This window comes from Molothrus aeneus, chromosome 2 (assembly GCF_037042795.1).
Source record: "Molothrus aeneus isolate 106 chromosome 2, BPBGC_Maene_1.0, whole genome shotgun sequence".
NCBI lineage: Eukaryota > Metazoa > Chordata > Aves > Passeriformes > Icteridae > Molothrus > Molothrus aeneus.
In genome coordinates this window covers 81,060,545-81,076,495 of record NC_089647.1, presented here as the reverse complement: position 1 = coordinate 81,076,495, position 15,951 = coordinate 81,060,545, and the positions used below count along the sequence as shown (strand labels likewise).

At 41.1% G+C, this 15,951-nt stretch overlaps 1 protein-coding gene across 1 annotated transcript; it reads left to right on the top strand.

Moving 5' to 3' along the window:
- Positions 1 to 311: 311 nt before the first annotated feature.
- ARGLU1 (arginine and glutamate rich 1) lies at positions 312 to 10,820 on the top strand. Its single transcript, XM_066545163.1, has 4 exons — positions 312 to 903; positions 4,882 to 5,107; positions 7,451 to 7,534; positions 8,788 to 10,820. Exons 1-4 carry the CDS (start codon positions 548 to 550, stop codon positions 8,950 to 8,952), a joined length of 831 nt encoding a protein of 276 aa, XP_066401260.1. The 5' UTR covers positions 312 to 547; the 3' UTR covers positions 8,953 to 10,820.
- The last annotated feature ends 5,131 nt before the right edge of the window (positions 10,821 to 15,951 follow it).

Genomic DNA, 15,951 nt, shown 5'->3' with positions numbered 1-15,951 from the left:
TTCTAAGTGTTTTTCGCAACTTCCTTCACCTGCAGTGATAATTCTCTCTGTTCCCCGTATCAAAACAAAATAAAAAGAAGATAATCAATGTTTGAGAGACCTTCCAAAGGTAACACAGCAACTCTCTCTGAGGCGACTCCTCGGCCGGCGTGCTCTCCGCCACGGCTGCCGAGGGGCCCGCTCTGAGCGGCACTCGCCATTGGCTGCCGAATATTGCCGAGTGCTCTCGTGCTCCTCCGGCGCGGCGCCGGAGGCGGCGGGGAGGGGAGCGAAGGGCTCGAGCACGGCGCGGTGCATTGTGGGGCGGGAGAGGAGAGTCACTGCTCAGCCAGGGCCGCCATCTTGGCTGCGTCCGGACTCGCTCCCGCTCCCGGGGCCTGTTCCTTTTCCTCGCAGCGCAAAGCGGTGGAAAGGGAGAAGACGAAGGGCCCGCCAGGGCGGTGCTGATGCGCGCAGAGCCTCCTCGCACCTCTCCCAGGCGCCGCTAGCAAAGGGGGCGGGGGTGGTCGAGCGGTGACCGGCGCGGCCTCTTCTCTCCTCTGCCGGGATGGGTCGGTCCCGCAGCCGGAGCTCGTCCCGCTCCAAGCACACCAAGAGCTCCAAGCACAACAAGAAGAACCGGAGCCGATCGCGGTCCCGATCCCGAGAAAAGGAGCGGGCAAGGAAGCGCTCCAAGTCCCGGGAGAGCAAGCGGAACCGGCGCCGGGAGTCCCGCTCCCGCTCGCGCTCTAATACGGCCCCTTCCTCCCGGCGCGACCGGGACCGGGACCGCGACCGCGCCTCCTCCCCCCCCGACCGTATCGACATCTTCGGGCGCACGGTGAGCAAGCGCAGCAGCCTGGATGAGAAACAGAAGCGGGAGGAGGAGGAGAAAAAAGCAGAGTTCGAGCGGCAGCGGAAAATGTGAGCCCCGGGCCTGCGCTGGGGACGAGGGGGTGGTGAGGGGATGGGGGAGGAAGGGAAGCGCTCGGTGCCTCTCTCTCCGCGCCTTGTCTCTGTGAGCTAGGGCCGCCTGCGGCTGGCTGCCGTCGTTTGGGCCTCGCTGAGGCCGGAGCAATGCCTGTTTTCCCGCCATCCGCCCCTCTCTCAAAGCCCGGCTCCCTCAGGTGCGTTAGGAGCCGCCCACTCGGGTGCGAGCCCCCCGCACGCCTCCTCCCTGGGGCCGGCTCTGCCCGCTTCCCGTCCGCTGGCGCTGGTCGCTCCTTGCTGCACTGCTCTTAAACTTCCCTGTGCGGCGGAGGCCTCGGCGCCCCTGAGGCTTTGTGCTGCACTGCCGCACGCCCGCCCCTCCCCTTCGTGGCGTGGAGCTTGTTACGCGTCGAGCGGAGGCATCTGGAGGTGCTTGAGTGAGGGTTTCAAGAAACTCTGCAGCTGCTGTATTAACACTGTGGGATTACTTTCTTGCCAAATGGGACAGTGAGATCCGGTGACTTGTTTCATTTGAAACCTTGCCCTTTTTTCAGTTTATGTTATGTTTATGGGGAGTGTGGTTATTTATTAAGTCTGCAGATGTAAATACTATTTTAATAAACGATGGGGATGCATTAATATGTTTAGCAGCATATAAAGTTATAAAACAGACCTTTATGCAGCAGAGAGAAGAATGGTTTCTAATCAGGTGATTCCGTTTTTTTGAATACTACCCTTGCTCATTGGACCACCTTATCCAGAAAAAGCACTTATTTGTACATATGAAGCCAAGTGGTGCTGTTAATTCTCAGGTGGAGCTTTACTTAAACCATATCGTTCTCAGGAAATACTAGTTGGGCTTGGTGAGCCCAAGCTGTCACTTTCATTTTCCTTTGAAGATAATCACCTTTGCAAACTTCAGAGTTTTGACAATCAAAAACTTCCACAGTAACACAAACATGTGAAAACTGACATATTTTGACATACTGATCCTAGTTTTGTGGTTTAGAATTTCATTCAGTACCCAAATTAAGAAAAACACTGTGTGCATATCTACAGTGAAGAACTGGAATGTGCTTAAAACTTTGAGACTAGAATGAGTAGTTTATTCTAGTACATAGGAGCTGGTTTAATTCATGTGTAAGTAAATTTTTAACGTAAGTTAGCTTTGAAATAATAAAAAGCTCATAAAGTCTCTATAGATAGCATATGATATTTCAGCAGTATTTGCTACAGAATAGTAGACATTTGAGGAAGAACCAGTATTGGGAAAGATTGGGTATGGATCGAATTTTGATACTTCTACAACACATAAAACTAAACTAAAAAAAAAAAAAAACTAAAAAAAACCCCAAAAAACAATAAAACTTAGAGTAGAAAAGTATGGTATTTTAGTAAGCCATCTGTAAATTGTGTTAGGTATGTTAGTATAGATTCATGTTAGATAAGGAAAGAAGTACTTCCTGTCTGACTGAATCCATTAGCGGACATTTCATACATTGGAACTGAGTTTCTTCTTCTCATGTCTTGTTCAAATCTCACTCAGTACACAGCCTAACTTCAGCCCTTTCCTATAGTGCTCATTTCCTTGCCTTGCAAGTACGACTTTTTTCCCCTCAGAAATTTGGTAAAATGTAAGTTGTTTCTTTTCTGCAGATTTCATAGAGTGAGTATTTGAGAAGTAAATGGATCATACGAAAAATAGTTTTTACATTAGTGACTTATTTGTTGCTCTGGTATCATAACTCAGTAGGCCAGGATGATAAAATTATAAAATACTGTAAGTTCGTGTGATTTAAAAAAAAAAAAAATAGTTGGTATGCTACAGAATAAATCACTAAGACTTATATCTATGTTTATAATTTTATTTTCTTAATAAGGTCTAAGCCATTGTAATATCATTGCCTATAAGTCTAAAAATACATTTGATTCATTTAATTAAATTTGAATGGAGTTGGTTGGAGTGAGAAGAATGGAACGTGTGCAGGCACAGTGTTTAATTTTGAGTGCATCATCAATTGCTGAGGATATTTGAAAATCTATTTCAGATATGAATGCAATGGTATTTGTGTAACTATGCACTCTTTATTCAATTAGCTAACTTTTTTCCTAGATTTCCTGATGTTAAATGTAAAGCTATGATAGTTTAATAAAACATGAGAATATGAACTTCGTGACAATTTCTTTCTCTGGAACTCTAGCCTCCAATGTATACTAAGCAGTATTGGTTCAGGATGATGAGAGTACTCGCTGCTGAATAAGAGGGAAGGGAAACCTTTTAAAATAAAATCATATTTATTTGAGTGGGGTTGATGCATTTTTCTGGTACTGGTCTATGTTTTCTGTTTGCCTTACATTGCTTTGGGGTTTTTTCTGAAAAAAAAAAATCACTTCAAGATATTTTGTGTCCATTTTGGAAAAAATTAATGCTGGTCTAATGTGCCCCCAGCTAAATTTGCTATCTCTTGAGGATTGTAAGACTAAAATTGGTGTTCTCTGGCTGAATTATTGAGTTGGGGATTCCAAAACTTTCTACTGAAGGAGATCCACTTAGTTCAGTAAGTGTAGTAGGTCGATGTAGCTCAGTAGTTTAGAAATGATGACACATGACTAGGGGAAACTGGGAGCCTGTCACCTTTATATTTCCCATGGTTATCTAGATAAGTAATCCATACTTCACATCTCTTATTGCATATTTGCAAGTTGTGCCGTGAGTCATCTAAAAGTTGGTAAATTATGTAACTTTTTTTTTAATTAGTTGTTTTTCAAATAAGATAGCTTAGGAAAGATTTTCCAAATGAGATAAGAAAATGCAGTCATTCTGAAAATGACAGGATATTAAGATACTACAACAGTAGTTGTTCTTCTAAATCTTGGATTTGTGTTGCTGGCAGGCCAGAACAGAAGAAAAGTTTCAAAAGACTGTTCTGTACTTAATGGAATATTTGAAATGGAAGTTCAATATCAAGTTTAAAACCAAGAGTCTTCTCCCCAAAACCCATAATAACTCCAGATGAATTGTGCTACATGAAATATAGAGGATTCACTGCTGTTCATCCTTGGATATCTAATTGCCATGTTGCACTTGTGATTACTACCTGGAGTTTTTTCTGTGTGGTAATTAACCTGCAAATTTACCTGATTTTTGTATCATTTTTAATGAAAAATTAAAACAGTGATCAGGCTGAGCGATAACACTGTTTCTCAACTGAAATAAAGACAAGACATTTGAAAATATTTCCAAAATTCTGAACATAGAAAGATGCAGTTTGCAAGGATTTATTTAGTGCTTCGTATTGATATAATTTGGTTTTGATAATTATGGTAGAAACAGAGTCCTGCAATTAAAAAAAAAAGTTAAGATCTGAAGTTATTGAAATTTGTTAAGATAAATGATTGGATAACTAGATTACAGGTATAGCACTTGGAATACTAGGTAAAATCATAAATTTGAAATCACAAATTTTATTTCTTCTGTCTTCTGTTTTAAGATACTGGATATAGTTTGGTGCCTTTCAGGTGGTGGCTTTAAGGCAAGATTTTACAGGATATTATTGCTATATGTGGCTTAAAATGGAGACCATATAAACTCCTGAAGGATGAATGATGGTCAAAGTTGGGTGGGGTTTGGATTTTTTGGAGGAGGGCATGGTGTTGTAGTTGTTGGTTTTGGTTGGGTTTTTTCTCCTCCCTCCCCAGCTGTGATGAAGAAATAGTATGAAAAGTTGTCCTCAATTTAGTCTGTTGTTATATAGAAAGATACTAAATATGGAATGGTCTGAGTGGATTCCCTGTTATAGGAACACTTTCTGAATATTCATTTTCTTTAAATGTAGGGCAAAATATTCTTTAAATATATAATCTATGTGTAAAACTTATTCAGTAGCATAGCTGATGCTGCGTGTTGAAGGAGTTTGTTTCAGTGCCAACGTTATTGATTAAAAATGTAATCCTCATGTTTGCATTTTGCAGTCGTCAACAAGAAATTGAAGAGAAACTCATAGAGGAAGAAACTGCTCGAAGGGTGGAAGAACTTGTAGCTAAACGCGTAGAAGAAGAGTTGGAGAAAAGAAAGGATGAGATTGAGCGAGAGGTTCTGCGCAGGGTGGAGGAGGCTAAGCGCATCATGGAAAAACAGTTGCTCGAAGAACTCGAGCGACAGCGACAAGCTGAACTTGCAGCACAAAAAGCCAGAGAGGTAACGCTCGGTCGTTTGGAAAGTAGAGACAGTCCATGGCAAAACTTTCAGTGTCGGTTTGTGCCTCCTGTTCGGTTCACAAAGAGATGGAATACAGCAAATCTAATTCCCTTCTCATATAAACTTGCATTGCTGCGAAACTTAATTTCTAGCCTATTCAGAGGAGCTCACTGATATTTAAACAGTTACTCTCCTAAAACCTGAACAAGGATACTTGATTCTTAATGGAACTGACCTACATATATTTCAGAATTGTTTGAAACTTTTGCCATGGCTGCAGGATTTATCAGCAGTCCTTTCATTTTGGGGAAGGGTATTAAAAAATATGTAATTATGTATCCTTCATTTGTTTCATTTTGTTTACCTAGACTGTAAGAGGCTTTTGCCTTCAGCCAGGCAAAAAGCAGGGTCCAGCAGTGAGCTGCAGTACCTGTCTTTAACAAATAGGTTTCTTATTCTTCATTTAAAATGAACATTTTCCTTGAGCATACATTGGACTAATTCTGGGACTTCAAGCATAAGCCCATCCACGTCTTCACGAAGGATCTCTGTCCAAATCATTATATCCATTTTTAATAACTACTAACAACGCCTTTTTTTCTCCCTAGAAGTTATAAAAGAGCAGGTTGCCCTTGTCTGAAGTCAAGCTGAACGTGTGACTTGGGTTTTTGGGGCCTTTTTTTGTTGTTTTGTTTTGTTTTTTAATCAGCAGCTGGAGCAGAAGCTGAAAATGTCTTTCTGTGAGACAGTAATTTGCTACTAAAGGCTTTGATGCCTGCCTGCACCAATCATTCCAGGATCCAGAAATTTCAAGACAAACTTCAAACCATAGAGGAAATTTGTGCTAAATAGTCATAAGTGTTAAATGCTTTTTTCACTCTGTACATCCTACACAGTTTATTTTAAATTAATATTTTGATTGGCTTGCGAAAGGAGAGACAGTAGCATTGCAGCTTTCCCCTTCATACTAGATGTGACTTGTCAGTCACATAGTATCAAATTAAATGGAAACAAATGGAATGCTGAGTAACCATAAATACTAAAAAGAACGAATTAATTATACTTTTCTTGCAAATTCAGACTTTAATATCAGAGTTTAAGTTGAATTTACATGTTTGTAGTCAGCAAATTCTTCATATGTAGAGGTTTTCATTTGATCAGATGGATGACTTGTTTTTTTAAAAAAAGTATTTTTGGTATTGTCCTCATGTTGAGAAGTCCCACCAGTTCCTTGTAATGCAGAATGAACCTCCGTGCCTGGAGTGAAGTGTGCTAGCTAGTAGCTGGTTACTAGTCATAGTAAGAAGTTTTCATATGCTTGCTTTGTTCGTATTAACTTTTTTTTCTTACACAGACACAAACCTCTGGCTAACTTTAAATCCTCCAAATATAAAAATAATTTGGATATATATTATGTGAACTGAAACACTTCAAAATTTTTCACGCAGTCTTCATATTTGAGTTGCATAACAGAGTTCCATAAAATTCACCAAGAAAACAACAATTACAAGGCTTTATTTCCTGATCTTGCCTTCCCTGGACTCCTGAATTCCAAGTTCATACTGCAGACAGTTTCAGCTGTCTTAAAATTGTCAAAATACTGAATGTTAAGTCCATTCTCCCCATGAAAGAAGCCCATAGCTCCATGAAGTATGGATTACCATTTGTATTTTTCACTAACAGTAAATGTATTTTTCTTATTAACTGTTTGCCTTAGGAATGATTTACATATTTTTGTTCCTTCTTACCATAAACATCTGCATTCCTCAGCTCAGCCTTCCTTGTATGTTGTTTCTTTATAAATGGTTGAGCTGCTGATGCAGGTATTGCCAAGCTAACAGTACAAATCATTTTAAAGAGGAAGCTGGCGCGTATGGCAGCCGAGGAGCACACTCTGCAGGACACTGGACAAGACAGTAAATATTCAACTTTTAATGCTGATTAAAGGAGTATAGGTAAAGAATACGTAGGTATACTTAATTGGTGAGACAAACTATTCACTTTATTTATATTTTCTATATTACTTTTTAATTTGGTAAATACTATCCAGTTTTTGTAGTTGTCCTTGTTGATTTGTGTGATATTAAAATTCTAGTAATAAATTGTCAGGATTCTATGATTAGGGAGGGTTTAGTTGGTTGCTGTTTGGACTGGGCGGGATGATTTAAATTGAGTGCTAGAAACCAGTTTTAGTGGCTGCACAGTTTACCGTTGTGAGGCAAAATAGGTGGCTGTAAAGCTGCCACTTTAAGTCAGTTCACAAAAGAATTCTGAGAAAGATTAGTGAACGTGCAGAAATGAGTATTTTACTTTACTAACATCTTGCCCTGTCCTCCCCTTTAGGAAGAAGAGCGTGCAAAGCGTGAGGAACTAGAGCGAATACTAGAAGAGAATAATCGAAAAATTGCAGAAGCACAAGCTAAACTGGTATGTGAAGGTGTAGTTAACTGTTCTGTAGGGAAATACACGTGTCTCTGCCAGATTTGCAACACAATTAAAATAAACAAATCAACCTTTTCTAGAGTTTAACTTGCCTATTGCTGGTTCCATCGGTAACATTGCTCTCCTTCCCCTGAGCATGAAAGACCAGATCCTTAGCAGTAACACTAGGCTGGTAAAATATTTCGGATACACTTAGAGGGGAAATCGCTGCCTTCAGAATTTAAAAAGTATGTTTTAACTATATCTCATGAGGAGGGTTGAAGTAAGTTTGCCAACATGTTCAGCTTTGTGTGACTGATTCTGTTTTGTTGAGCAGGACAAGTACAAACTAGATTTGATTCTAGTATAATGTTGATGTAGAAGTGCTGAAAGGGACTTTCAGCATAAGCTTAAGATGTGTAAGTTAGAAAAGTCTAACTTACCTTGGTCTTCTTAAGCCCTTTTAAATCAGGTGCTTGCCACATGAAAACATTCAACATGATTTAGCTGATTCTAATCAATTGATGATAAGACAAACTAAGCTGCTTCTAAATCCTGATTGGACTCTGTCAGTTTCAATTGCCCAAGTAATTACACCTCTTTCATATAAAAATGAGGCTTCTTAAATCTTTTTGCTTGAACTACATCTGCTTTAGATTTCTTTCTGTTTTACCCTTTTTGAAACCTCTAATGGTAGAAACAGGACAAATGGAAAATTTAAAGTATTGACTGATGTAATGAACTAAATAAGCATCTTTAGAAGACCACTGGGAAAGCTGTAAGAACCATAGGCCAATGTAAGGATTGAGTAGTTGCAAATCAAGTGAAGATGGTTTTGGATTAGGAGGGGTTTTTAGATGGGTTTTGGAGCAGGGAGACCTCGGCCTGAAGATATGTGACTTCATTATGTATGTTACTTCAGCTTACATGTGACAAGTGTTTGGGACAATTTCACGATGCGTCTAATGTCTTCCTTAATTAAAATGTGTTGTTTGCAAAGCAATGCTGAAAAGCTTGGCATTTAAGCACTCCAGATTTCGATACACTAGCCATAGAAAGTTCTCAGTGTTTCTTTTAAACTCAATTCAAATAACTATTTTATAAATGGTTTCACTGAAACCAACTATGGCACCCAGCTCAGGCAGAACTGTTTACATACTTATGCAGGATTCGACCTGCTTGGAAGTTAATATGGACTTGTAAATTGCTTTCATGACTACAAAATATGCTGGCCTAAATTTTACCTTTTTCCTATATAGGCTGAAGAACAATTGAAAATTGTTGAAGAACAAAGAAAGATTCATGAGGAGAGGATGAAACTAGAACAAGAGAGACAGCGTCAGCAAAAGGAAGAGCAAAAAATTATCCTGGGCAAAGGAAAGTCTAGGCCAAAACTGTCCTTCTCCCTAAAAAGCCAGGATTAAATTTCAACTCTGAACTCTTAAAAGAAAAAAAAAGAAACAAACAAAAAACAACAAAAAAAGGAAAACAAACAAAAACTTTGTATGGTAGCTTCATGTTGAAGTGTTTTTTGTTTTTTTTTTTCTTTCTCTCAAATTTTTTTTGTCTTTTTTGAAAGTTGGAAAGTTAGCTTGTTCTAATAGGGGCTGTGCTCTGCAATTCTTATTTTTTTTAAACTTCCATTAAGTTAAACCCTTATCAGATCATCGTTGCCTTTTAGAGGATAATCTGTTTTCATCAATTTTGTTTCTGTATTGGTGGTCTGAAGCAACTCATGTCACTTTATGAACTGTGGATGATCTGATAAGGTTTTACTGACCTACTCATCAGAGTTTGACTCTGATAATCGACAGAACTTTTTACTAGGTATTGCTGACTTTTAATGTTTTTATTTTAAAGTCAGTAAATACATGAGTAAATTGCCATAGTATTACTGGACCTCTGTGGTTTATTGTTAAATCAGTGTCCTATGATACTGTCCCGTTGTTGCGCTTGATGTTCCTGATACAGGTAAGGAAATAGTTTGTCATTTCTGCTATGAATACATAGAGAGAGTTCAGTATTGTCTCTGTTAGATTTGTTTTTATTACATTGACAGCATTCAACCAGCGTTCCCCATTGTGTAAATAAACCAATTTGCTGAATAAAGTGAAAGTCTTAAATTCATATGTTTAAGCAAATTTTTTTAGTACACTTCTATAAACAGCTATAAGAGTGACAATTCACATTATTAAATTCAAGACTATAGTAATATTTTTTTAAATTTTGCTTTTAACTATTGTGGCTTCTACTTATAATGCAAAATCACACACAGTAAAAAATCCCTGCAGTTGTGAATGTTATTGATGGCTGCTGCTGTTTTTTTGAATGTTGGTTTTTGTTCTGACAGAGACTTCTTTCAGCTGTAGTATCATGTTTAAACAGCTGTTTGGCTTACTGCACCCAGACCGATACTTCCAATATCTAAACCCCTTCAGTTCACCTCATAATATAATATATTGTATAAGTTAAGGTCATTAGTATATAATGAATCTGATGGATCCTAAAGGATTTAAAAATGGAAGTTTCTTCTCCCAAAGGACTGGACTGGCTAGTATATTTGAACTGAAAAACAAAAAGTGAGATTCTGTCTAAGTACATTGCTTTAGCCAGAAAGCAACTGTTATACAGATCTTGAATATTATCCATTTATATATACAGGTTTTATTTTGAAAAATGAAACTACAGATTGAAAACTATATATATAAAGTCCCCGTTTTTTGTATGTAATTCCTCTACCAAAATCTAGATTACTATAGCTTGTCCAGTTCTAAAACTCTTTTTCCTGTCAGCGTGCAACATCTGTAGTAACCATAAAATGACAGTAACCATAAAATTACCAGTAGTTGGCCTGAGCATTTGAATGTCACTGGACAAAGTTGGAAGTAATTCCTGATATTCCCAAAGGGTCTGTTTCTGTAGATTTAGCAAATTAAATGTGGGAGCAAGTTGAATGTGCCACTGAAAGCAGTATTCAACAAGCTTTGTCTGAAACTGGGGCTTGGGGATAGACTGATGTGTATCACTTTATCCAGTATGTCAAAATGTGAAGATGGTGAAATACCTACACTATTACTGTACTTAAATTTGTCTATATATTGTATGACAGAAGAAGGTTGAAAGTTGCTTAATGCATAAAAACAAAAGCTGAAGCCAAATAAATCATGTACATGACCTGTTGGCAGGAGCAGGCTGTATTTAAAGATCAACTGATAACTGTATTTCTAAAGCAGAAAACATCCCCTGTTCCCTTATGAGAAACAAGCTATTAAAAGTCAATACTCAAAACAGACCTATGCAGTTTTGTTTCCTCTTCTAAAAGCAAGAAGCTAAGTAATCATACATACAGCTGTGGTATCAAGCATTTTGTTCTGCATCACGTAATTTGCTGCTAAAGAGCAACATTTGTTCTCTGCATGTAACATTGTGTAGGCTTAGATGTTGCCAGGTTATTGTCAGTCCCACCTCTAGGATTATTTTAGGGACAAAATGCCCATCCCTAATGAGATTGCCCTGCTTACCATACCGCATTTCACTACCTGTTTCTCTTTCCCCTGCCCTCAAAAAAAAAAAAAAAAAAAAAAAAAGAAAAGCAGCGAGGTCTTTGCTTTGCTTTGGTTTGATTTCCTCTGTTGGGGTAGAAGTTCAGTTGGTGGAATCTGCTGTCTCTTTGCTAAGGCATTCTCTGTGTCTTAGATCTTTGTAGACCTGGTTTTCTTTTTAAAATTATTTTAGGACTTCAGAGATACTGTTGATTTCTAGGAAAAATATGGATGCATATAGTTTGGAAAGGGGGCAAGTTGACATTTGATGGTAAGAACTCAGGATATTCTTGTATTCCCGTAGGACTTCACACGCTTTTAACACAAAGTATGCAGGAACATAGACTGCATACTTTGTTTAAACCGTGAGCTCCCTGCATGTGTCTGCATAGAGAAAATGCTGTTGGTGATTGTATTCAGTGTTTTATTTTATTACAGTTTGAAGTTTGTACTTCAAATTTTGGTTAGACAAGTTCTGGATTGATCTGGGATTTTGTGTGTCGTTGACCACCCCAGGGAGGCAGGTAGACATTTTTGTTGCCACCTACCTTGAGCAGTATTCATTTCCCTTATATGGTAACAGAAGAGATCTTAGTTTTCCCAAACTTGTTCATAAATGTCCTGGATAATTATTTTAATATGAAACAGTGCATCTGTCTGGCAAAGGTAGGAGCGTGGAAGGCCTTAGAACAGCACGTTAAACATGTGCTCTTACTTTGGTGATTTGCTAAACTGCCCTTTGAACTTTGCATGTTCATTTATCATCACTTTTTCCAAGCCCAAGTGGAAAGCTGACTCCTGAGAAATGTATTGGAGGGATGGCATCCGTGCAGCTTAGCAAAGCAGAGAGAATTACATTAGTGAGATGTCTAAACTGCAAAGCAACTGCATTCGTATGTATAATCTCACTAAAGTATCAACAGTTCATCCATTCCTATCTTGTCTTGAAAAAGAAGGACTCACCTTTGATGTCTCCTTTTCTCTTGAGCTACGTGCCACCTCATACACCTCACTCTATTGTCCTTCCTTACCTGAAGCTGATATCTCCCTCTTTGTGATGCTATTAACATATCGGGAAAATGCTCTCAGGATCGTGTTTCTGCTGTTTTTTGCATGTACACCAAATGTGGAGATGTTGGTTATTATTCACTTTTAACTGCATGCAGTATTTCATTAAACATTTTCAGAGCATTTGGGATCTTAGCTCTGTCATTACAAGGTCTCAACTTGGTGCAAGTGCAGGTGAAATTCAAGTCAATAAACACCTTCCAGGTTGTGTTAGAGGGGGAATTTATTTCAGAAGAGAGCTGTGGAGCTGTCTGTGTGCCTAAGGCTCATTGCAAGACAGGAGGATATGGTTGAAGTGCCCAGGGTGGTATGGTTTCAGGCTGACAGGCCAGTCTAGCAGGAGCTGAACAAGGACTTCCATGCACCTCTGTTTCATTCTCATGCTGGTATTGCCACATGTGCATTTCAGGGTTATTCCACTCATTCCATCCCACCCTTCTGTTAGCTTGCAGAAGGGTGCTGAGTTTCTGTTGATACTTCCATACTATACAGCCTCATGCGTACAATCATCTTCCATGGACTGACACTTAGAATCAAGGGTTATGCTAGCTCAGCATCAGCTCTGCTTGAAAGGACATAGATCCCCTTTGACAATAAAAGGTCTGTTCTGTAGCAGAAGCTTGATCCCAGGTCATTTTTCCTACCCTTCATATCACAGACCATAGAATAATGTAAATATTTTTGTTTTCAGGGAGTGGTACAGAGAACCAGCATAAGTCAAGTCAAACGCAATTAAAAGACATGGTTTGGATGTATGAATGTCTTCTCTGATTTTTATTACAAGGCTGCTTGAATTCTATTCTGCATCTAGGAGAAGCTAAACTCATTTTCTAAGAAGCTATGTTGACCAAAACTACAGTTCTAAAACAGACCTGGTGAAGACAAATTAACATCTAGACGTGTACTTACTCTACCATAAGTGCAGAAAATGCACTGTTGCAATGTGAATTGTGTATTAAGAACTGTTGCAGGTATCTGGCACACTTGGCCTTTTGTACAAACGATAAACAATCCATTTACGTGAATAAGCATCAGTCATGATCATTTCTCTTTATTGAATTTAGCAGTAATTGTATCCGTTGAGTTATATCTTTTTGACTTTCAAAACTGGTATATTTTCATATAATGATGAATTATGATGAGCTTTTCCACTTCAAAAATTTCATGTTTAGGCTGATGTTTAAGAGAGAATCAGGGATTGTGGGCCCAATCTTGTATCCATTCAGATTATCTGCCCTTCATTGTAGATTTTGTAGGACCATAGCCCGTATTTACCTAATTATTGCTGTCATCACTGTTGGAAAGAATGTGAAAGAGGTTATTCAGTGATGAACAGAATTTTCTTTTTTTTTAAGCTAGTGTGAGGTACAGGAATAAAGGTTTAAGCGGCACAAACAGCAAAGTCCCAGTTTTTCAGTGAAGGCAAGGGATAGGCAGGTCTCACCTGCTCGCTGGCAGCGCTCATCCACCATCCGTCCATTTGTGCGTCCATCCCCGTCCGCCGAGCCGGGCCGCCCGGGCGCCGTGGGACGGCGGCAGGATTTCCCCCCGAAGCCTGTTCCCTGTGCGCTCGTCTGTCAGGAAACCGCGCTCCTTGCGAAACCCGAAATGTCTGCCGGGACCTCCTCCTGAAATAGCCCCCAGAGAAGCGGCGGCTGAAGCCGATTTCTAACTTCCGAGCACTCGTCGGCTTTTCTGCTTTGAAACCCCAGTCCCCAGCCTTTACTCTCACGTTTCTCCCGTGTCCGAGGCGCTTCTCGGAGGCGGGAAGGCTGGAGGCCGATGCAGCGGGCGCAGGGGTCGGGACCGGGGAAGGATTGCGGTCGCAGCGCGGCTGCCCAGGGGCTCCGCGCCGCCGCAGCCCCTCCGAGCGCCGCCTGCCCCCGCCCGGCCCCCTCTTAGCTCGGCCCGGCCCGGCCCTGCCCTGCTCGGAGCCGTCAGTAACTCCGCGGCTCTGGAAGGGCCCTGCGGCCCGACCCAACCGCAGGGACCGGTTCCTCGGCCAAAAAAGGGTGACCTGAGCAGAGTAGCCACTGAGCCCGCGTTTCTGTGGATATCTTAATCTTTGTTGATTAGGTTATCTCGGAAGCAAGCGCCCAGTTTTGTCTTAGTTTTTACTGAAAAAATATTTTATTAACTTGGATTTTTTATACTCTTACAGTGTGCATAGGTAGGATGCTGGACAGTAGAGTAAAACAGCTGTATTTGCGTAAAAATGATTAGGCACTGGACAATAGGAGCCGTGTGATATATTTAGCTACAAGAGGATATTTTCAGACAATACCAGGGCTCTTCATTTCCTCTGGTTTACTTTAAGCAAGGATACGAAGAGTTAGAGGTCACAGTTTACTCACCACTTCTACAAAACACCGCTCATAACCTTTTGCTTCTAAACAAACAGAAGCAGCAGCATCACAAAATTGAGGTAGACCTATTTTACACGTCTGTGTTGCTGGAAGCATTTGTCAGGCTCCGTGTTTACATTGCCTCACGACCGGCTAAACACCACACATTTGTTTAAAAGTTTAATAATTAAGTACTTTCCTCCCCTCACTGGTGAAGTTCTCCTTTGATGCCCCTCGGTGTGCGTAGATACCTAAGCTCCCACTTGAGTGCTAAGTTTCCGTCCCGGGAATCAGATCCTTTTCCACCAAATTGCGTCGCCGGATCTGCAATTCCTTCCTCACTGCAAATTAAATTTAATTAAGCAGTTTACTTAAAGCGTATTCGATGTTTTGTGTGAAAAGCAAACTGATTTCCTTGTTTTCTTGAGTGGTAGATTTCATTAGAGAACTAGCGAACACAATTAACACAAAATCTATGGGGCTTCGAGCGCGCTTCCAATTTCTTTCCTCTCCGTTGCGAGCGGGAGGAGCGGGCTCTGCCAGGCTGAAACACCCGTTTAGTTCCAAAGGGGTCGAAAAAGAACACTGGGTTCCAAAATTTATCCTGGAAATAAATTACAGTGCCAGTTGTTTTCCTTATAAGAGCTTCTTGGCGCTCGTCTAAAAGTCGGACGAGTACCATCACGAAACCGATTTTTAAGCGAATATACATATTTCTTTAGGAATAAAATTATGCGAAATTGGCTCTTTATTAGGGTTTTTGGTAGGATGTTCTTTGCATGCTTCGACTAATAGGTAGGGAAATGGCAGAAAAGAGCGCGGTAATTTACTGGGATTTAACTTTTAATCCTTTCTGCAGATACTATTTTGGCAGGAAATCCCTACTGGAAGAAATTCGGTAACCCCCTTAATTTCACAGGAGCGACTATGCCATTTACACCACCCCTGTTTAGCCTCGGTACAGCTCTTGTCGCAGACCCCTCGCGTGTGCCGTCTCCCCAGCCCGGTACCACCTCCCGGGGCAGCGGTACCGCCGCCCCGCTTGGCTTTTGCGGTGGAACGGCGTGGGCGCCGGAGCGGCGGAGGGGACAGCCGCGGGGGAGCGCTCCCCCGGCGGAGGGCAGCCGCTGGCCGCTAGTGGGAGCTGTGGCCCCGTGGAAGTGCCGCGGCTGCCGCGGCGTGTCGGGCTCCGAGCGCGGCGTCGGGAGCGCCCGCGACCCCCCAGCGCCCTCCGCACCTCCCGGGGGACCTGCGAGGCCGCGGGGAAAGCATCTCCAGTGCTGCCCGCAGGTAGCTCCCTCTGGCCAGAAATTAATGATAGAATGAAATAAAACGGCAAGGTGCCGTGACATTGGGATACGCGGCGTCTGGAAACGAATTGTGTCCGAACCCTTTGCCCACGAAAATCTAGAGGGGAAGAAAGAGTCTCTGAGCAATCGCCAGAGAAAGGCGAGGGAATCCGCGGCCA